Source organism: Schistocerca serialis, chromosome 5, assembly GCF_023864345.2.
Source record: "Schistocerca serialis cubense isolate TAMUIC-IGC-003099 chromosome 5, iqSchSeri2.2, whole genome shotgun sequence".
Classification (NCBI taxonomy): Eukaryota; Metazoa; Arthropoda; class Insecta; order Orthoptera; family Acrididae; genus Schistocerca; species Schistocerca serialis.
Window position 1 is genome coordinate 263,673,950 of NC_064642.1, and position 20,245 is coordinate 263,694,194.

At 38.3% G+C, this 20,245-nt stretch overlaps 1 protein-coding gene across 1 annotated transcript in view; it reads right to left on the bottom strand.

Moving 5' to 3' along the window:
• LOC126481669 (uncharacterized) overlaps nt 1-20,245 on the bottom strand; it is a 266,931-nt gene that overhangs the window by 48,035 nt on the left and 198,651 nt on the right. Inside the window, exon 7 of the mRNA XM_050105597.1 lies at nt 7,175-7,268. Coding sequence (XP_049961554.1) covers nt 7,175-7,268 — 94 coding nt within the window. The remainder of the gene's footprint in view (nt 1-7,174; nt 7,269-20,245) is intronic.

Below are 20,245 nucleotides of genomic sequence, written 5' to 3' on the forward strand. Positions count from 1 at the left end.
TGAACAATTTGTCTGCCATCTATCTACATCTCTCACCCTGTTCAGAAAATCTTTCAGGCTATTATTATGGCCAATTAATCCACATCTCCTATTAGGAGGTAACTTCCCCATCAATACTTCTATTGTATCTAGATCTCTCCAAGTACTATCCAAATGTTTCAACCTATTGATCCATCTCTCATGATATTCTCTCATACTCTCCCTATTTCAGTTATCATACCACAGTGTTTTCTTAAAAGCCTCTAAGAAATCACTCTGTTTCTCCCTAGACCAGTACTCTGCTAGGAAAGCTAACACAAAATTCACAAAAGTTTCATATTTATTCGGTGCATCTGTGTCCCCCACCCCCCACCCCCTATTCTAAACTCTCACCTTTCAAACAAGTACTGGCCCTCCTTAATTTACCCTTCTCAGTCCACTCTACAGTAAACTGACTTCTTAAAGTATTCTCAAAAGCCACCGTATGGACATTGCCTTTAGGATCAAACACTATATTATTAAAATTACTATCATCTCTCACATGTACTACCACAGATGGAGCTGTGTAATTCCTATCTTCTGCCTCTCTTTCCAAAGTCCCTACGCTCTTCTCAATCACAAAAGTAGAGTCTTTGATTTCTTCCACTTCTGCTTGAGCTTTCTTGCTATGTTAGTGCAACATTCTCTCACTCCTTCACTTCTGTCTTTCCCTTATCACACACTTCAGTTTGTGCTACTATATTTTTATCCAAGCATTCCACCCTTCCATTCACCTCCTCCCTGAATCTCTTTTGCTTTCCCACCAACTCGAATTCTTTTTCTTTAAATGTTTCTTTAACATCATCTTTAAATCTGTCAAATATTTGCCTACATCTGACTTTATTTCAGAAATCTTCTTTTCTATCCCATCATCTAGTTCCCTTTTAAAATCCTTAAGCCTTTGTTCAAATTTCATTCCTCAGTACTTCTCCCATATCCTTTTGAGATTTATTCACTACTTCTACCTCCCTACTAACAGCTTCCATCTTTCTACTCAATCCATCTTGCACATCCTTCATTTCCACCAACAGCACAGCAAACATACTTTCTATTTGAACTTTCTCCCCTACTTCTCCCTCAACACCTGGTTCTGTCTTGCTGACTGTATCTTTTTCCACCTTTTCCATTTTTCCCCTTGCTCATCATCCTACACCTTAAAACTGGCTACTCGTTTATGCTGTTTGATAGTCATCTTTTTGTATTTGCTGTATAAACAACACCACCAAACAAATATCACCTACTGCCAAAATTTCAAAACAATTCTGTTGATTTGAACTGGCAGCATCCAAGTAATATTGTTCTGTCACTACGCAGTCAACATATGTGAAGAAAACGGTTCCTGGAGATTTACTGTGACCATGAATTTGAAATCAGGAAATGTTTAAAGAAAAACAGAATGTTTAAAGGAAAACTACATGAAGAAAATTAAAATTGTGTAAACACTACTAATCATTTCTACTTCAGGAAACTTCAAAAGCACACCTCCATATGAGAAGTTCATGAATTCTGTTAAACTCCTGATAATAAAATCCTCTGACTACGAAGTCTTTTGCGACGGAGTCCTTGCATAAAAAGTTCTCGGTTTACTTGCCACGTCAAATTTGGATAAAATCCCAAGCTTTCAATGACTACCTCCGTCATCTTCATCAGGGGTAAAACTGACTGTCGTGGACCGATGAGGCTTCCGCTTTTATAAACAGTGGACGGCTTCTCATTGGCTGGATGACGTCACGGTGAAACCGATGCGTACTGAGGTGGCGGCCTCTATATCCATAGATTTTGTTTGTGCGCTTTATCCAGCGTTGCTTGCAGCGCCATCCATCGCAACAGGCGGAGAACTGCAAGGAATGTAAGAAGTCTCCCTCTGCGCTCTTTCTATATCAATTGCGCGCTTCCATGTATTGCTGAGTGCATGAAAAATAATATGTATCCCATCTTTATACCTTTTGTGTTACTCCAGATATGAGGATGGATGAGTGCTGAAATTCTGTGTCAGAAATAATGAAATGTGACCAAACCAGAAAAATTCCTGTATAAAAAATCTGAAGTTCAGAGAAAAGCAACAAAAATTTTGAGGTTTGTCAGTGTCACTGTAATTCTGTCAGAGATGGAACAGGACTTGGAAAGAGCAGTGGAACAGAATGGGCAGTGTCTTGAAAAAGAGCTTAGAAGATGAATATCAGCAAAAATAAAACAAGTGTCATGAATTTCAGTCAAATTAAATCATGAGTTGGAAAGGGGACTTTGATTAGAAATTGACACAAAAAGTAACTGATTGGTTTTGTTATTCTGGCAGCAAAATAACTGATGATATGAAGCAGAGGCAATATGAAATGTAGCTTGGTGACAGCAAGAAAAACCTTTCTGAAATAGAGAAATCTGTTAATATCTAACATAAATTTAAGGATTAGGAAGAATATTCTGAAAGTATTTGTCTGGAGAGTAGACTTGTATGGCAATGAAAGATGAATGATAAGCAGTTCAGGCAAGAAGAGAGCAGAAGATTTGAAATGTGATGCTTCAGAAGAATGAGAAAGGTTGTATCAGTGGATTAAGCAACTAATGAGAAGGTGCAGAATCAAATGGTGGAAAAAAAAGAAATTTATGTTACAAATTAACTATAAGAAGAGACTATTGGATAGGACACATACTAAGTTATAAATCTGGTAATGGGGAGTGGGAGTGTGGGTGGTAAAAATTGGAGACCAAGGCACAAGTACTTTAAGCAGGTTCAAATAGGCATATGTTGCAGTAGTTATGCAGACAATATGAGACATGCAAAAGATAGACTACAATAACGTGCTGCATCAATATAGTCCTTGGATTGAGGACCACAACAACAACAACAACAACAACAATAACAGCACATCACAGAGTGAAAATAAATAAACTTTCACTCTCCAAGTTTATTCTTATAATTCATTCAGTTACCACAACAGATTTTAAATGTGATACTTCAGTTAAAAATATTATCTGTCTACACTCAAATGATTTTAAAAAGTTTTACTGCACTGGTTATTTGCTTATTCTGTCAAAATTTAACTTATATGAATTTCCTGCATCATACACTCTACATGCTGCATATATTTGCAACCAAGCAACAATGTCCTATACAGAACAAAGTCTGATATAATCCACTACTCTATCTGATAAACAACTTACATTCAACATCTTTCTTCTGTAGTTCATAGTTGCAATTTATATTCTTTGCTGTGTATGATTTAAGTTTAGGGGAGTAAGCAATGTCATTTTTAATATATTTTGAGTCATTTGTTGATCCTTAAACCAGACTTAACATCATTCTGGTCCAGACCTAATTTTTATAAGGAGTTAAAAAATTAGGTACAATTTCTCTTCCTTACTGCTGCAACATTCAAAGATTTCTATGCATTTGATGTTCTTCAATGAAATCCTATCTGTTAGCAGCCATGTAATGGAGTCATCATCATGATGCATTGTTTTGAGAAGTTTCATTCTATTGTCTTCTTCATCAGATTAGGAAGTTTGTTTAAAGTTGCATTAGTACACTGTTTCCTGAAAATTTTTTAATAAATGAATTTTGCCAAGTATTCCTGGGCCATCATAGATTTTGTTCTTGTATCTTTATATTTCCTGAATATGGGATTACTTTCTTTTATTGGATATTCTGATTTTCTACTTGTATCACATCTTGCAGTTCTTCAGTTAAATATTACTGGACATTGCCTCTCATCAGTCCTTTTAAGAAAACCTAAAGTTGACTTACTAATGACTTACTTTAGTGTAAGATCAGTGTCCAGTGGGAAACTCAGTCAGGCAAGTACTAAGGATGTTAAAAAAGTTCAAGATACTCACAAAAGTAAAGTGCAAAATAATGTTAGTATATTTCATCAAAATATTGGGGGATTGAAGAATACAACTGCTGAGCTTCTGCTTTGTTTAGAAGATATAGAAACTGAGAATGTAATAGATGTACTATGCCTGTCTGATCATCACATTGTCACTGATATGCAAAAGGTTAGCATCAATGGGTACAAATTAGCTGCACATGTAAGTAGAGATAATATGATGAGAGGAGGATTTGCCATATATGTCAAAAGCTTCCACAGTGTAAAAAATTTAGAAACTAAAAAATTTTGTGTAGAGCAACATATGGAAGCATGTGCCACTGAACTTAAACTAAATGATGGCACTTTCATTATTGTAACAGTGTATAGGTCCCCCTCAGGGAATTTCCAGCTATTTCTTGAAAACTTGGATGCTTTGTTGTGCTACCTGTCAGACAGGGGGAAGCAAATTATCATTTTTTGGGGATTTCAATGTTGATTCCATGAAAGAGTGTAATAGGAAGCATGACCTTGTAGTATTACTCAGTTCTTTCAATTTGAGCTCCGTCATTGATTTTCCTACTCGGATAAAAAAGAACAGCGGTACACTGATAGATAACTTTTTTATAGATCAAGATAAGTTTAAGGACATAAATACCTATCCCATTGAGAATGTTATTTGAGATGATGATGCACGGCTAGTTACAGTACATGACATAGCTCCATGCAGTATATCAAATCAAACTTTCAAAGCAGTGCATTCAATTAACAATATAAATATTGCAAACTTTAGGGAAAGCCTACAGCAGCTAGACTGGGATGAAGTGTATAAGGAACCCGATGCAAACTTGAAATATAACTTATTTCACGATACATTTTTAAGGGTATTTGAAAATTGTTTTCCCAAGAAAATAGTTAAACATAATTCCAAGAAATCATATAAAAAACCTAAAGGAATAAGAATATCTTGCAACCATAAAAGAGAACTGTATCTAACAGCAAGAGGGAGTACTGACCCCGAAATTGTTCAATATTATAACAACTATTGTGCGGTACTAAGAATAGTTATTAAAAAGTCCAGAAGCATGTGTATCATGTCTGAGATCAGTAACTCTGATAATAAAATTAAAGCAATTTGGAATATTATTGAAAGGGAAACAGGGCAACCAAGAGCACAGGAAGACTTTAGTGCCATAAAACTGAATGACAAATGTACTAACAAACAATCAGAAATTGAAAATATTTTCAATAATCATTTTTTAAATGTTGTGGAGAAAATAGGATCTAGATCTTCACTAGAAGAGGCAAGGCTACTAATAGAAGAGGCCATACCTGTGCAGTTTGAAACAACTGTAATTCCACCAACCTCTCCCTCTGAAATCAGTAAAATAATAAACTCACTGAAAAGTAAAAGCTCTTACGGAATTGATGGCATTCCCAGCAAGGTACTTAAAGCTTGTTCCCCACAGATAAGTAGGATCCTCAGCCACATATGTAATAGCTCTTTGGAGCAGGGTGTTTTCCCCGATAGACTGAAATATGCCATTGTAAAACCATTGCATAAAAAGGGGGATATGTCGGATGTCAACAACTACCGCCCAATCTCTCTTCTGACAGCTCTATCAAAAATTTTTGAGAAAGTAATGTATTGAAGAGTAGCCTCCCATATTTGTAAAAATAATGTACTAACAAAATGTCAGTTTGGTTTTCAGAAAGGCTTTTCAACAGAAAATGCTGTATATGCTTTCACTGATCAAATATTAAATGCTCTGAATAACCAGACATCCATTGGTATTTTTTGTGATCTCTCAAAGGCCTTTGATTGTGTAAATCATGGAATCCTTTTAGATAAGTTAAATCATTATGGTTTGAGTGGGGCAGTGCACAAATGGTTTAATTCATACTTAACTGGAAGAATGCAGAAAGTTAAAAAAAGTGGTTCATGTAATGTTAAAACAACAGCTGATTCCTCAAACTGGGGGGCTATCAAGTACGGGGTCCCACAGGGTTCGGTCTTAGGTCCTTTACTGTTCTTGATATACATTAATGACTTACCATTCCACATTGATGAAAATGCAAAGTTAGTTATTTTTGATGATGATACAAATATAGTAATAACACCCAAAAACCAAGAACTAAGTGATGTAATTGTAAATGGTGTTTTTCACAAAATTATTAAGTGGTTCTCAGCAAACAGACTCTCTTTAAATTTTGATAAAACACAGTATATACAGTTCCGTACAGTAAATGGCAAAACTCCAGTAATAAATATAGACTTTGAACAGAAGTCTGTAGCTAAGGTAGAATTTTCAAAATTTTTAGGTGTGTCCATTGATGAGACGTTAAACTGGAAGCAACACATTGATGGTCTGCTGAAACGTCTGAGTTCCGCTATGTATGCTATTAGGGTTATTGCAAATTTTGGTGATAAGAATCTCAGTAAATTAGCTTACTATGCCTACTTTTATTCACTGCTTTCGTATGGCATCATATATTTGGATAATTCATCATTGTGTAGAAAAGTATTCATTGCTCAAAAACGTGTAGTCAGAATAATTGCTGTAGCCCACCCACGGTCATCCTGCAGACATCTATTTAAGGATCTAGGGATCCTCACAGTAACCTCACAGTATATATATTCACCTATGAAATTTGTTGTTAATAATCCAACACAGTTCAAAAGTAATAGCAGTAACACCAGGAGAAAGGATGATCTTCACTATGCAGGGTTAAATCTGACTTTGACACAGAAAGGTGTAAATTATGCTGCCACAAAAGTCTTTGGTCACCTACCAAACAGCATCAAAAGCCTGACAGATAGTCAACTAACATTTAAAAACAAATTAAAAGAATTTCTGGATGACAACTCCTTCTACTCATTGGCTGAATTTTTAGATATAAATTAAGGGGAAAAAAAAGAAAAAACCAACTTAAACATTAGTGTCATGCAATATTTTGTGGAATGTAATATCTTGTACAAACATCTTTTATTAACCTGACACGTTCCACATCATTACGAAGTGTTGTATTCATGATCTATGGAACAAGTATTAATCTAATCTAATCTAATCTACTTAGCTTCACATACACGATATGACCAGGAGCACAGATTATCAGACTACTTATTCTGTGACAATTAGAGGAGAGATCAAAGGTGAAATAACAATTTACATTTACAAGGTTTCACCAAAGAAAACCATAGTTGTTCTCATCAAATACACTACAATGTTTTTTCCCACTAAGCACATTTTCTATCCCATGTTATTAATTTACATTTTTCTTTTATTTGTGTTAGGCCCAATAATTTTGAATTTATGACTTTAATTCATAACACCCTTCACACTCCTTACCTTTAACTTGATGCTTAAAGCCATTAGAGGCCCACTTCATAAGTCGATGTCTTGTCCAGTTTTCCACATCAATGCCAGACTTTCTTGCTATAGCCTGTAACAAACCAACAAATGTTACTAAATTTGTAAAAACATACTGAAGACCTATTAATGTTAACAGAAATCAAAATCGTATGCTTTAATGTCAAAATAATTTCATAGTTTAATACTAAACGTTGATAGGTGACAATTGACAACTACATTACTTACATTATTATATTAATAACATCGTAGGAAAGGTAAAGGAAACCAACCAGCTCAGATCCCAAAGTCCAATCTAGAGATACCTCTCTCTCTCTCTCTCTCTCTCTCTCTCTCTCTCTCACACACACACACACACACACACACACACACACACACACACACACAGAGAGAGAGAGAGAGAGAGAGAGAGAGAGAGAGAGATTGCTAAATGACAAATTCTCTGGATATTTGAGGGCTCTGCTCACATGTGATCACTGATCAGTATGTGAACCATACTGTGAAACATTTTTGTTGATCTTGGGCTTTGAGATTCAGAAGCACTTATGAGCTGTAACTGCTGCAACTTTTAGTTTATAGTTTATTGTCTGTCCATTATATTATATGCAGTATAGCAAACTTTGTGATACAGGACATCTTACAACTAAGATTGTACTGTATTTATTTACATCTGCACATTCCTTGAAACAGATTTTAAAAAATCCTGTACAATTATAACACATGCTAGAATTCCAAATTTAATTTATTAATTTATAATTGAAACTGTTACATGCAATTAAAATATTCAGCACCAAATCTGCTGAAACAACGTGTGGCCACTAAATTGTTTTTCTCTTGGTAGTCCAGGCGAGTTGCCATACACAGTCACACTCTATTCCACTGAAGTTCATCTTCTTCTAACACCTGTGATTATTAAAATATAGGAAGTGGATAATTAATAAATCTTGGCAACACACAAGAATTTGTTTGATGTCCTGTTTAATCAACAGAACTCTGCAATAAATATCAGCAATTTAATATACGGAGTGGGCACATGAGTATCTAGTCCAGCATTAGATTGCATGAGAATGAGTCTATCTTTCAAATTTAAGCGGCTGAATTTTTTCAGATAATTCCTCAGATTTTAGAACTATAAATTAAGCTGCAAACTACCATCACTAATCAGTATAGTTCAGAGTTCCAGTAGTCTGCTTAAAATCACTAAAGTTCTGGCCTTATTAAATTTCTCTTGCAATAAGTTGTTAAAAGTTGGTTAATTTAAAATATACCATTAAAATATTCACATTTTTATGTCCTATAGGTTCACTGCCATCTCGCCATTAATGTGTTTTGTTTTGATATTGCATGCTGTTTTTGTCTTCTGTTTGTTTTTGGGTTGTGGAAGCAACATTTACAAAGGATTTTTCCTCATCTTTCCACTGATAATAATCACTGGTCTCTAACTACTTGTCATTGAAGTATTTAAAATCTAATTAATATTATTGGAGATAGGCATAACACAGGTTTCTGAGTGATATGCAATGTTTAATATCACTGTTCTCTATGGTATTCTACAATTTCCTGGTGTGATATACTGTTACATGTTATGCAGGTTAATACAGTATTATGCAACAGCAATGAAAGTCTTATTAAGATGATATGCATTTAGCTTATTTTAAAGCATCTTCAGAGGACACGGAACCAATATTATACATCTTTTCTTAGATTATTGCAGCAGCCAAAATAAAAACTCTTACATGATAGTGATGCTTACAGTGTTCTTGGAAAAGAGCACAAAATACAGTAATTCTTATCACTTCTTCCCTGTTTGTGACTCCTATAACCCTATACATAACACTTGGAAATGCACCATGGCAGAAGGTTGCTGGTGTGTTGTACTTTTGAATATTCTGCCAATGGGATCTGTGTGGCCTCATCAACAGAGGATCCTTGTAGTGGGGCCACATGACTGTGCATACAGCACAGAATCCACTGCACCATGTACCTGAGTGAGCCCTCCTCTTGATAAGCACAGTGCAACAGTGCAGTGGCATGACCTGCACCTCAAAAGGTATTGGAAGTGGAGGCTGGCAAAGCTTGTGGGTGACAATGTAGTGGCTGGTGGTGGGATCACTCATGGAAAAATTCCTGTAGTAGTTGGTGTTAGAGCTGCACCTTTTTTAGATTGAAGTCAGCTGATAGGTATACCTGCTTAAAGGAAATCCCTCTAACTAACGGCTCATCTTCAGAGGATATCATGTTTCCAAGTAGATAAGGAATTAGCATATTTCATCAAAATATAAGAGGTATTAGAGATAAAATTAGTGAACTGCTTATAGATGTTGGCTCTGAAATTATTGGTATACCGAAACACCACTTAAATAATTTGACAATTCAGAGGCTTCCTTTACCAAGGTACAGCTTAGCTGGTTGTTTTTCAAGGAGTTCCTTGCGGGATGGGAGAGTTGCTATGTACATAAAAAACAGTTTTACATTTGAGTCCATAGATGTATCCCGGCACTGCACTGAACAGATATTTGAATGTTGTGCAGGGGCAGTTGAATTTAGTGAAACTAAACTTCTATTTGTTGTTGTTTACAGGTCCCCTAACTCTGACCTCAGAGCACTTCTGCTCAAGCTAGAGAGGGTTCTTGGTTCACTTTGTAGGAAATACCAGAAATTATTTATATGTGGTGACTTCAATATAAATTTTGTATATTATGGTGCAAGAAGAAGGACGTTGGTAGATCTCCTAAATTCATCCAATCTGATGCAGACTTCCTTTTTTCCAACTAGGGTGCAGGGGAACAGTAGCACAGCCATAGACAATATTTTTATTCATTCTTCATTACTACATGGGCACTCTGATAGTAAAAGGGTGAATGGTCTTTCAGCTGTCATCATTTCTCTGAAGGTAGGACCAATGTTCAAGACGAACAAAGAACAAGTCGGCCATCTGTGATTTCTGATGCCCTTCTATGGAGAACAGAGGAAGCAATTCGTGCAAATAGATGTCTCACATTGAAAGAATTGCATCATGTCATACTGGACGTGTCAATTACAACTCTTTATGAGGTTGTGACTGTCAAGTTAGGGTACAAGAAATTGTGTGCGCGCTGGGTTCCAAAACTGTTAACAGAAGAACACAAAAAGAAAAAGATGGGCTTTGCACTCGACTTCCTCACACGCTATGCTGAAGCAGGTGATGAGTTCCTTGATCACATTGTGACAGGTGACAAGACGTAGGTTTATCGCCATACACCTGAATCCAAGCAACAATCAATGCAATGGCGCCATTCGAATTCACCAAAAGCCAAGAAATGCAAAATGTTGATTTCAGCGAAGAAAATCATGGCTTGTGTTTTTTATGGGACAGACAAGGCATTCTTCTGTTGGAATTTATGTCTCCTGGAACGACAATTAATGCTGCTGTATATGGCCAGACTTTGAAACGTCTTTGAAGGGCAATTCAAAACAAACTCAGGGGAATGCTGACAAGTGGAGTCCACTTGCTTCATGACAATGCTCAGCCTTGCACAGCGCTCATAACCAAAGCATTACTCAAACAATTCAAATGGGATGTATTGGACCATCCGCCATACAGTCCGGACCTTGCGCCCACCGACTTCCATGTCTTCCGTTACCTGAAGTCACATCTTGGTGGAAAATCATTCCACGATGATAAAGAGATCAAAGATGAAGTTGAAATGGGTTTCTGATAACAGGCAGCAACCTTCTATGACTGTGGCATACAAAAGCTTGTGCACCAACTTAACAAATGTTTGGATAAGAGGGGCGATTATGTCGAAAAATAACAAATAATCCAGTTAATGAGATGTAACTCACATTTTCTAAATAAATGTTCTATTTAAGGACTGCGAGCCATTGTATCCTTACTTTTCAAAATGCCCTCATATTTAGTTTCTACAGGGAATCATGTAACTTTCCTAGGAAATGCCTTTCCAAAATTGATGTCTGAAATACTCCTCTGTGATACAGACAAGGGGAGACTGAGTCAATAATTAAATCACTGAAGTCTAAGGACTCCCATGGATATGGTGGAGTGCCTAGCAGAATATTACAGTACTGTGCTGTATATGTTAGCCGTGTATTTAGCCATATTTGTAATTTTTCCTTTAGGAATGATCAATTTCCTGAACGATTAAAGTACTCAGTAGTAAAGCCACTTTATAAAATGGGAGAAAAGGATAATGTCGACAATTTTAGACCTGAAACTTCCTGGCAGATTAAAACTGTGTGCCGGACCGAGACTCGAACTCGGGACCTTTGCCTTTCGCGAGCAAGTGCTCCACCACTTGCCCGCGAAAGGCAAAGGTCCCGAGTTTGAGTCTCGGTCTGGCACACAGTTTTAATCTGCCAGGAAGTTTCATATCAACACACACTCCGCTACAGAGTGAAAATCTCATTCTGGAATTTTAGACCTACTTCTACACCATCAGTGTTTACTACAGTTATTGAAAAGTTTTTGTATGTAAAGATAATTGATCATTTTATATCACACAATTTGCTTTCAAATGTACAGTCCGGCTTTAGAAGTCATTTAACAACTGAAAATGCTATATTCTGCTTTCTCTGTGAGGTACTTGATGGGTTAAACAAAAGGTTTTGAATGCTAGGCATATTTTTTTTTTTTTTTAACTAAGGCATTTGATTGTTTTGATCACAAAATATTGCTCCAGAACTTGGACCATTATGGAATACCAGGAGTAGCCTCTTACTTTAGCAACAGACAGCAAAAGGTCATTATTCACAATTTTGAGAATGGCTGTGATGGTAGGTCTGAGTGGAGTACAGACAAGTGGGGGGGGGGGGGGGGGTGCCCCCAGGGATCAGTGCTGGGGTCAATCCTGTTCCTTATTTATATAAATGATGTGCCCTCTAGTATTATGGGTAACTCTAAAATATTTCTTATTTCTGTTTGCTGATGACACTAGCTTGGTAGTAAAGGACGTTGTGTGCTTCCCCTAAGCACTGGGAGACTTACAACAACAGTATGAAAAAGGACATTCAGTGTCTGTGCGTCACTCCCAGCCCCCTTTTGCATGCATGGATATGGATGTTAATCATATGTCTCCACTGCTTAAAAATCATAACATACTGTTTATCTAATTGCGAATGATGGACAAAGCGCTTGGACTATATGTGAACACGGTGAAGCCATGACCTTACTGAACTCACATAATTATGCAGATTTGGGATCTCCAGTGTTTTCTGTGGTTACTCGATGTTTGGTGAGTTAGAATAAGCTGTATATTGCAATTCTGGCTCAATTTACAGCTCCCACTATATATAAATCTTGGTTCATTCCTTAAATTTTTTTGGCAGTGGATGACGGTGGTGCGGCAAATTTGTTTGGCCTGAATGCTTTCAATGCTTTTGGTTTTTCTCATGTGTTCCCTATTCCAGTGGCTTTGCATGATCAAGTGAAATCAGAATTGGATAGGTTGGCATCGTTGGTGGTCATGCAGCCTGTTACATCAAGGGAGTGGTCTATGCCCCTCATGATCATTAAAAAACTGTCTGGTCAGCTCACCTCTGTGGCAGCTTTACAGTTTCAGTTAATGCTCAATCTACCCTTTGCCCTGGCTAGACGAATTATTGGCTGAACTCACTAAGGGCCAGATTTTCTCCACAACTGATGTATGTGAAGCCTATTTATAGGTTCTGTTGGATGAAGATTCTAAAAAGCTCCTTGTGATTAACAAGCCCTTCACATCATACCAATATAAACATCTCCTGTTCAATGTGGTGAGCACACCAATGGTTTTTCAGCATTTTCTTGGAATAATTGATGATGTCCATCCTGGGGTACATCAAATATCTCAATGACACCACCATGACAGATGCATCCATGAAGGAACATTCACATAATTTATGCACCTTGTTCACTGTATTGCGTACTGCAAGGTTGAAATGAAAGTTCGCCAGGTAATACTTTTCTCAGCCACCCATTGTGTATTTGGAGTTTAACTTTTATCAGGATGGTGTTAAGGCATTACGTTATCATATGCCAGCCATGCACGCTCCTGCACATGCTCATGTCACCCCACCATCTGCACACCTCTCATCACAGTTCACTCCTAGCTCCACGGTCTGGGCTCAGGGGTTACACCACTGACTGAGGTGGATTCTAGCTGCAGACCACAGCTGCCAACTCTGTGTAGTGCACACCAGTAGTGGGCTGGTGGTGCACCACCATGCCAGTTGCATCCTCAGACCACAGCAAGAGCCATGGGGCCACCATCTCCACCTACTCCCTCAGCACCTGTCCCACCCTCACAGGGCATCACTGCCACAGGAGGGATGAGGAGGGGGGGGGGAGGGGTGTATGGCTGCCACCAGCGATTCCTCTGCCAATTACAAGAGAACCCACCACCAACACAGTTCCACCACGTCACGGGATGAGGAGACATTGAGATGGTACCAGTTCCCTTGTCATTGGTCCTCACTTATGGTACTTCGTACTGGCACAGCTGCCGCATGTGACCAAGGCCATGCCACTTTCTTTCTGCTCACTGATTCCAGCATGGGATCTCCTTCCAACACCATTGTCACCACCTGTAGTGTCCACTATATAAACCATGGATGTTTCAACAGCCACCCTAATGCCAGCCAGCATTGGTGGAGCGCCCTTTCCCCAAGAGGGATATGCATCATAGCACCAGGCCACTGGCATGCTACACTTTGAATATTCTGCCAGTGGCACCTGGGGGCCAGCCAACAGAGGCCACCTGCAGAGAAGAATATGATTTGTTTACATGGCAAATCAGCTGCCATAGTGTCTACCAGAGCCTTCCTCTTTATATGCACTGAGCTTATATTGTGTTCATACTTGTTGTCAACAACTGCTTGTAACACTACCTGGATTGATTCTATGTTCTCAAATGTTGATTGCTTGTATGTCTAAGAAAAATAAACTTTGGTTCATTGTAGCCATCTTTTGTTTGTGTCTTACAGTAGGAAACAATGGCTGTAGCTAAATGCCTTTAGAGTGAGTGACTAGCATAACTGAGAAGTCTTACAGAAAAAATGAAGCATCTTGTCTCATAAAGAATATTATGGTATTTCAGAAGAGTACAGTACTCTTGAAGTCCTAAATATAGACTGGACTGTTAAGACTCTAAGAGATAGTGCACAGAAAGTACTAAATTCCAAGCTGTCAATCAATATGAATAGCCAATATATCATCTCAAACACAAGAAAGGAAAAAAATTAGTTAATGTGCCAGTAAGTAATATATACTTTGGAGGTCAGTAGAAGTCAACATCCCGAGAAGAAAGAAACCACGCCATCCAACAGTACTAACACCCATCCTTTTACCAAAACAAAATATGCTTAAAAAGAGAGTAAAGACATGTCTGTCTTGCTAAAGTATTTTGAAATTCCAGATGTTGCAAAGGAGTTTTATGAAGATATCCTAAACAAATGATGAATAGTTGTTAGACAGAGACTCAACAATAAATATGTAAATACAACATGTGTATTTTTGCAGCAGTTATTCATTTATTACTTTACATGGAGAAACCTTGCATTTCCCAGGTATGTATAGCTGTGGATCCACATCCATAACACAAAGCATCTGGCCTTGTGCAAAATGACATCATATCTTCTAAACTGTGTCGTACAATGATATAATATTGTAGGTGCATTGAATGTCATGCATGATGTGACAATTCTTCAGGCATCTTGCTGTTTATGATGTCAGTATTGCTGACAATACAATGTTATACTTTTGCATTTACATTCAGTGGTATATGTGCATACTGTCTGCAAAACATGTTGTGAATATAGTTATTAGTAAAGAAGTAACAGAGTGTAACATCACACCTCATGTAGTACTTTTATTGCATGAACAGCAGAAAAGGAGTATACATAAGCATTTTTCCTTTCATCTATTTATAGGGGTGACAGTAAGAAAAATTTTGTAAAGGTTTAAATTTATCTGTAGAGTTCATTGGAAGACACTAAGTACTCTCATTCTCAAATACTGGATGAATAATACCTGGAAGTTCACATGCAGCAGGCTACACTTCTTTCTCACATCCACCCCCACCCCTTTGATAGGTATATGGTGCTTAACCCACAGCGATTGATGGCTGAAAATAAAGTATGAATGTACCATGTTTCGCTGAAATTGGTCCAATGATTTAGGAGGAGATGTGGAACAGACACACACACACACACACATACACACACAATCATACATACACAAACTTTTATAATATGTGTGGATGTAGTATTGAAACTGGGAAAATCAAACCCTAATATGCTATTATAATAATAAAATTTGAATATATTTCATTGCAACCACCAACCACCAAAAGTACCTGCACCTTGGCAGCAGCCACTCCTTCCACATCCCTCCCATACAGCCTGTCCACCCATGGTAGATGTATCTGCAGTGATGAGAACTCCCTTGCACAGTATGCTGAAGGCCTCACAAAGGCTTTCTCAGACAGGCAATGCCCTCCAGACCTAATTCACAAACAACAGATCTCTCTTGCCATATCCTCACACATGCCTGATCCTCACATTCATCCTAAGGATCACTCCCCTTGTCATCAGTAGCACCCCAGACTGGAATGACTGAAACAAGTCCTTTGTCAGGGCTTTGATTGTCTATCATAATGCTCTCAAATAAGGGACATCCCACCCAGGATACTTCCAACCCATCCCATAGTGGTGTTCTGCCACCCACCCAACCTTCACAACATCCTAGTCCATCCCTTTTGCATTTCCACATCTAATCCTCTGCCAAGGTGATCATACCCCTGTGGAAGACCCAGATGCCAGACCTGCCCAATCCGCCCACCCAGAACCACCTACTCCAGTCCCATCATAGGCTTTTCCTACACCACCAGAGGCTGGGCCGCTGGTGAAAGCAGCCATATTGTACACCAGCTCTACTGCAACCAATGCACAGCATTTTACATTGGTATGACCACCAACCAGCTATCAACTAGGATGAATGACCACCACCAAATTGTTGCCATAAACATGGTAGACCACCCAGTGGCACAACATGCAGCAGAGCACAACATGGAACATTTCAATGGCTGCTTCACAGCCCATGCCATCTGAATCCTCCCCACCACCATGAGCTTTTCTGAGCTGCACAGATGGGAGCTATCCTTACAGCACATCCTTCGCTCCCATAACCTTCCTAGCCTAAACCAAAGGTAACTCGCTGCTCCCCCACTCCCCACCCAACAGTGTGTGTGTATGTGTGTGTGTGTGTGTGTGTGTGTGTGTGTGTGTACCATCCCCTGCCCCGTACCTTCTGCCCAATTTGTGTCTCCACATCAGATAAGCATGTGCTATTATCTCACACCCTAGTTTATGAAATCCAGTGCCCAGCCGTCTACCACCTGCTGCCTCTACCTGCATCCCTAGCTAGCTCACAGATGGCTCCCCATTCTCCCACAAGCTTCTCCCCACCCCCTTCCTGCCTTCCACCACTCTCCATCCCTCACCCCATTCCAACCCACCCCACCTCACCCCAGTACACTTGCCATACACCAGGAAATAGCTGGCATTTGACTGGGCACAGTGAAAGGAGACAGGTCTGTGCTTGTGAGTGAGATGTGTGTGTGTTTTTTCTACAAGTTTGAAAAAGGAAGTGCATTCCGATAGCTAGCCAACCTCTGTACCTTTTGTTTGTGTATCTATCAACGATGCAACACCTCTGCATTTCAGAGAGTCATCTACTTTATTCCTAAATAATTCATATTTAATTAAATCTAGTAATTACACAAAAATCCAAATGTCCAACCATATCTATCTACATGGAAATAGAAAAACTCATTTTATGAAAACCTGCATCAGTTACATTTATCGTGTTTTGAAAAATTATCCTGATTTACGAATGAAGAAACACAATGTAAACACAAAAGTAAATGAACATTACATACAAAATTTAATTGTAGGATCTGAGAACATTCTATCTTGAGAACAGAGGGAGAACACAAGCACAATGAACATTGTTCTAAAAAGAGAACTGACAAGCAGACAAATTAAAAACATCACAGATACAAGACTTGAATATAGTCAAACAGGATAAATAACCTTTAGATAAAAACTATACAGAGAAGATACTATCACCAAGGCAGACTGACAAGCACAGTGATTCTCATGGATAAATAAGAATACAATAACAAGACACAAGAATTCACTTCACAGAATAAAATCTCGAACTTAAAGTCAGACCCAACAAACAGGTTACACACAAAAATAAAAATATACTGAAAATTTTAAAACACACATCTGATGATAGACAAAAAGCTTATATGATATGAATGAAACCTAATGCTCCAAAACTCTGGAGCCAATACGAAATTCCAAGGGAAACAATCCTGTGAGACTGGGCAGAGATTACAGAAAATCATCCACATCAGCCTCACCACACATACGAAGTCTGTTCAAAAAATTTAACAACTTTTTCTCACAAATTTTTTCTATGATTACCTTTTACTTATTGTGCATGGTTTCCTTCAAAATGCTCTCCTCCACAATTGATACTCCACTCCCAATGCCATTGCCACTCCTGGAGACAGTATTGGTATGCCTTTTGCTGGATCATGCAAAATGCCATCTGCAAATTTTCTTTTATCTCGCATATTGTTGCCAATCTTCATCCTTTCAATGACTCAACATCATAACCGTAGATCCACGTCTCATCACCAGTTAAGGAACATGTCCTTTTGCTTTGCGCTATCCAAAAGCTCTTCACAGATTGTGAGGCCAGTTCCTTCTGGTCTTGACTCATGAGCCATGGGACCAACTTGGTGGCAACACAATGCATTCCAAGATACTGTTTCAGGATTCCATAACATGATCCAACTGAAATAACACATTCTTCTGCAAACTCTTGGAAAGTCAGTCTTTGATTGGCATGCACAATTTCATTGACATCTTTTGATTTGCAGCTCCTTGTATTGCCCGTGTTTGCAGTTAAAATTTTTGGGATTTGAGTTCCGCCAGTTACACAAAACACCGTTTTTCTCAGTACCCAAACATGTTTCGGCAACACTGTGCCATCATGAGTGGGTTTTCATTTTTATTTATTCTTTACATTTGGTGAGCATGAATTTTCTGGACCACTTTTGTGTTAATTATTACAGGTAGCTTGTCATGTTTTCATGTGGCAAGCACTTCCATTCTCTGCATCATGTTGAGATGTTGTGATGCATACGTAGCTATAACAAGTATTTTTCACAAATAACATAGTAAAACACTTTTCACTACACCAGAACATAGTGTGATTGTCGTTTGTTACGTGTCCCAGCCCAGTCAGTGTTCCTGGGCTGGGACACATAATGATCTTTGTAAATCAAACTCTACACACACACACACACACACACACACACACACACACACACACACACATCACACAAACATATAACAGTTTAGTATTACTTTGAAGAAAGCTGGAACATGTAAGAGACATTGATTAGTAGCAAGCATAATGAGACCCACTTGTGATGAAATCTCAAAAATATTTCATAGATGCCACTATTCTCCTTGTAACTAACAATACCAGATGAATCTAGATTCCAAAAGCCAGTAGTGTATCTTCAATATGTGACATTTATTCTCATGTTATCAGTGCGAGAAACAACTAACAATGTGAATGCAGACAGTACCAGTACATTATCTTCCTGACAGCAAATAAAAGCAACAAATTTCCATCACTCTGGCCTCAGACGAGTTAATCAGGACTGATTGATCACCATGATATCCTCAGCCAATGGACAACTTGGATGCGCACCTCAGCTGGCATCAGAAGGCCGAATGGACCTCATTCCAGTCCTTACACAAAAGAAATTAGCTTCCAGTACTGGTAATTCAACCTGAGTTCATCACATGGCAGTTATCAACACTGACCACTCAGCTGCAAAGGTGGACAACAGCAAAATTACCTGTACTGATCTCATACAAACTATACTTTCTGACACATCACAAGGTAGCAGGTACCAATTATAGAGTGGTGGCATTATTATGTTTGGCAATTAATGAACACATTTTTTCAATAGTTGTTAAGCTTTATCTTGTAAGAAAACTTGCTTAGTTTCCTCCACCCCTTCCCCCTTTCATGAAACTAATGTGAGTTCCCTCTCCTCCTGCCATGTCCCACCACCACATGCTCAGATTCAGGTTAAGATCTTGCATAATTGATAGTTACATAGAAATAAACAACTGTAGCACAACCAGAACAGTTAGGCTGGAATATTTATAGAAGAATCTAGAATATGAATATTTGATTTCAGATGTCTCTGCACTTGTTAAATCACGATTTTGATTATGCCACAGCTACTGAGGTGGGGGACATGTTCATGTTTCATTACCAGTGTTGCTGTTCTGCATTTCTGTTTCGTCTGAAGTAGTAGTAAAAGCCCTTAGTGTATATATAGATTCTTACAGTCACCTTTTTGAATAGGATATTGTTAAGTTGAAAGACTAAAATAGCATGCCATTTGGGCAAGTCCATTCACCAATCTTCCATTGCAAAATCATAAACATTTGCATTGGTCTTCCATGCAATTTCCTTGAATGCACGTGATTTTTTTGTTTTTCTGAACACTGTTTCAATTCATTATTCCACAGGGGGTGTTGAACGTACACAGAAAAGGGCAGCGCAAATGGTCACAGGCTTGTTTGATCCATGGGAGAGTGTCACAGAGGTACTGAAGGAACTGAACTGGCAGACTCTTGAAGCTAGGTGTAAACTATTCCAGGAAGTCTACTAACAAAGTTTCAAGAACTGACTTTAAATGATGACTCTAGGAATATATAGCAATCCCCTACATATTGCTCACATAAGGATCATGAGCATAAAATTAGAATAATTACAGCACACAGAGGTGTCCAAACAATCATTCTTTGCACACTCCATATATGAATAGAATGGGAAGAAACTCTAAAAACTGGTATAATGGGACATACTCTGTGCCACGCACTTCCTGGTAGTTTGCAGAGTATAGATATAAACGTATAAGCAGATGTACATACATATAGTGTTCAGTCATATAAAGCATCCAGAACACATCCATT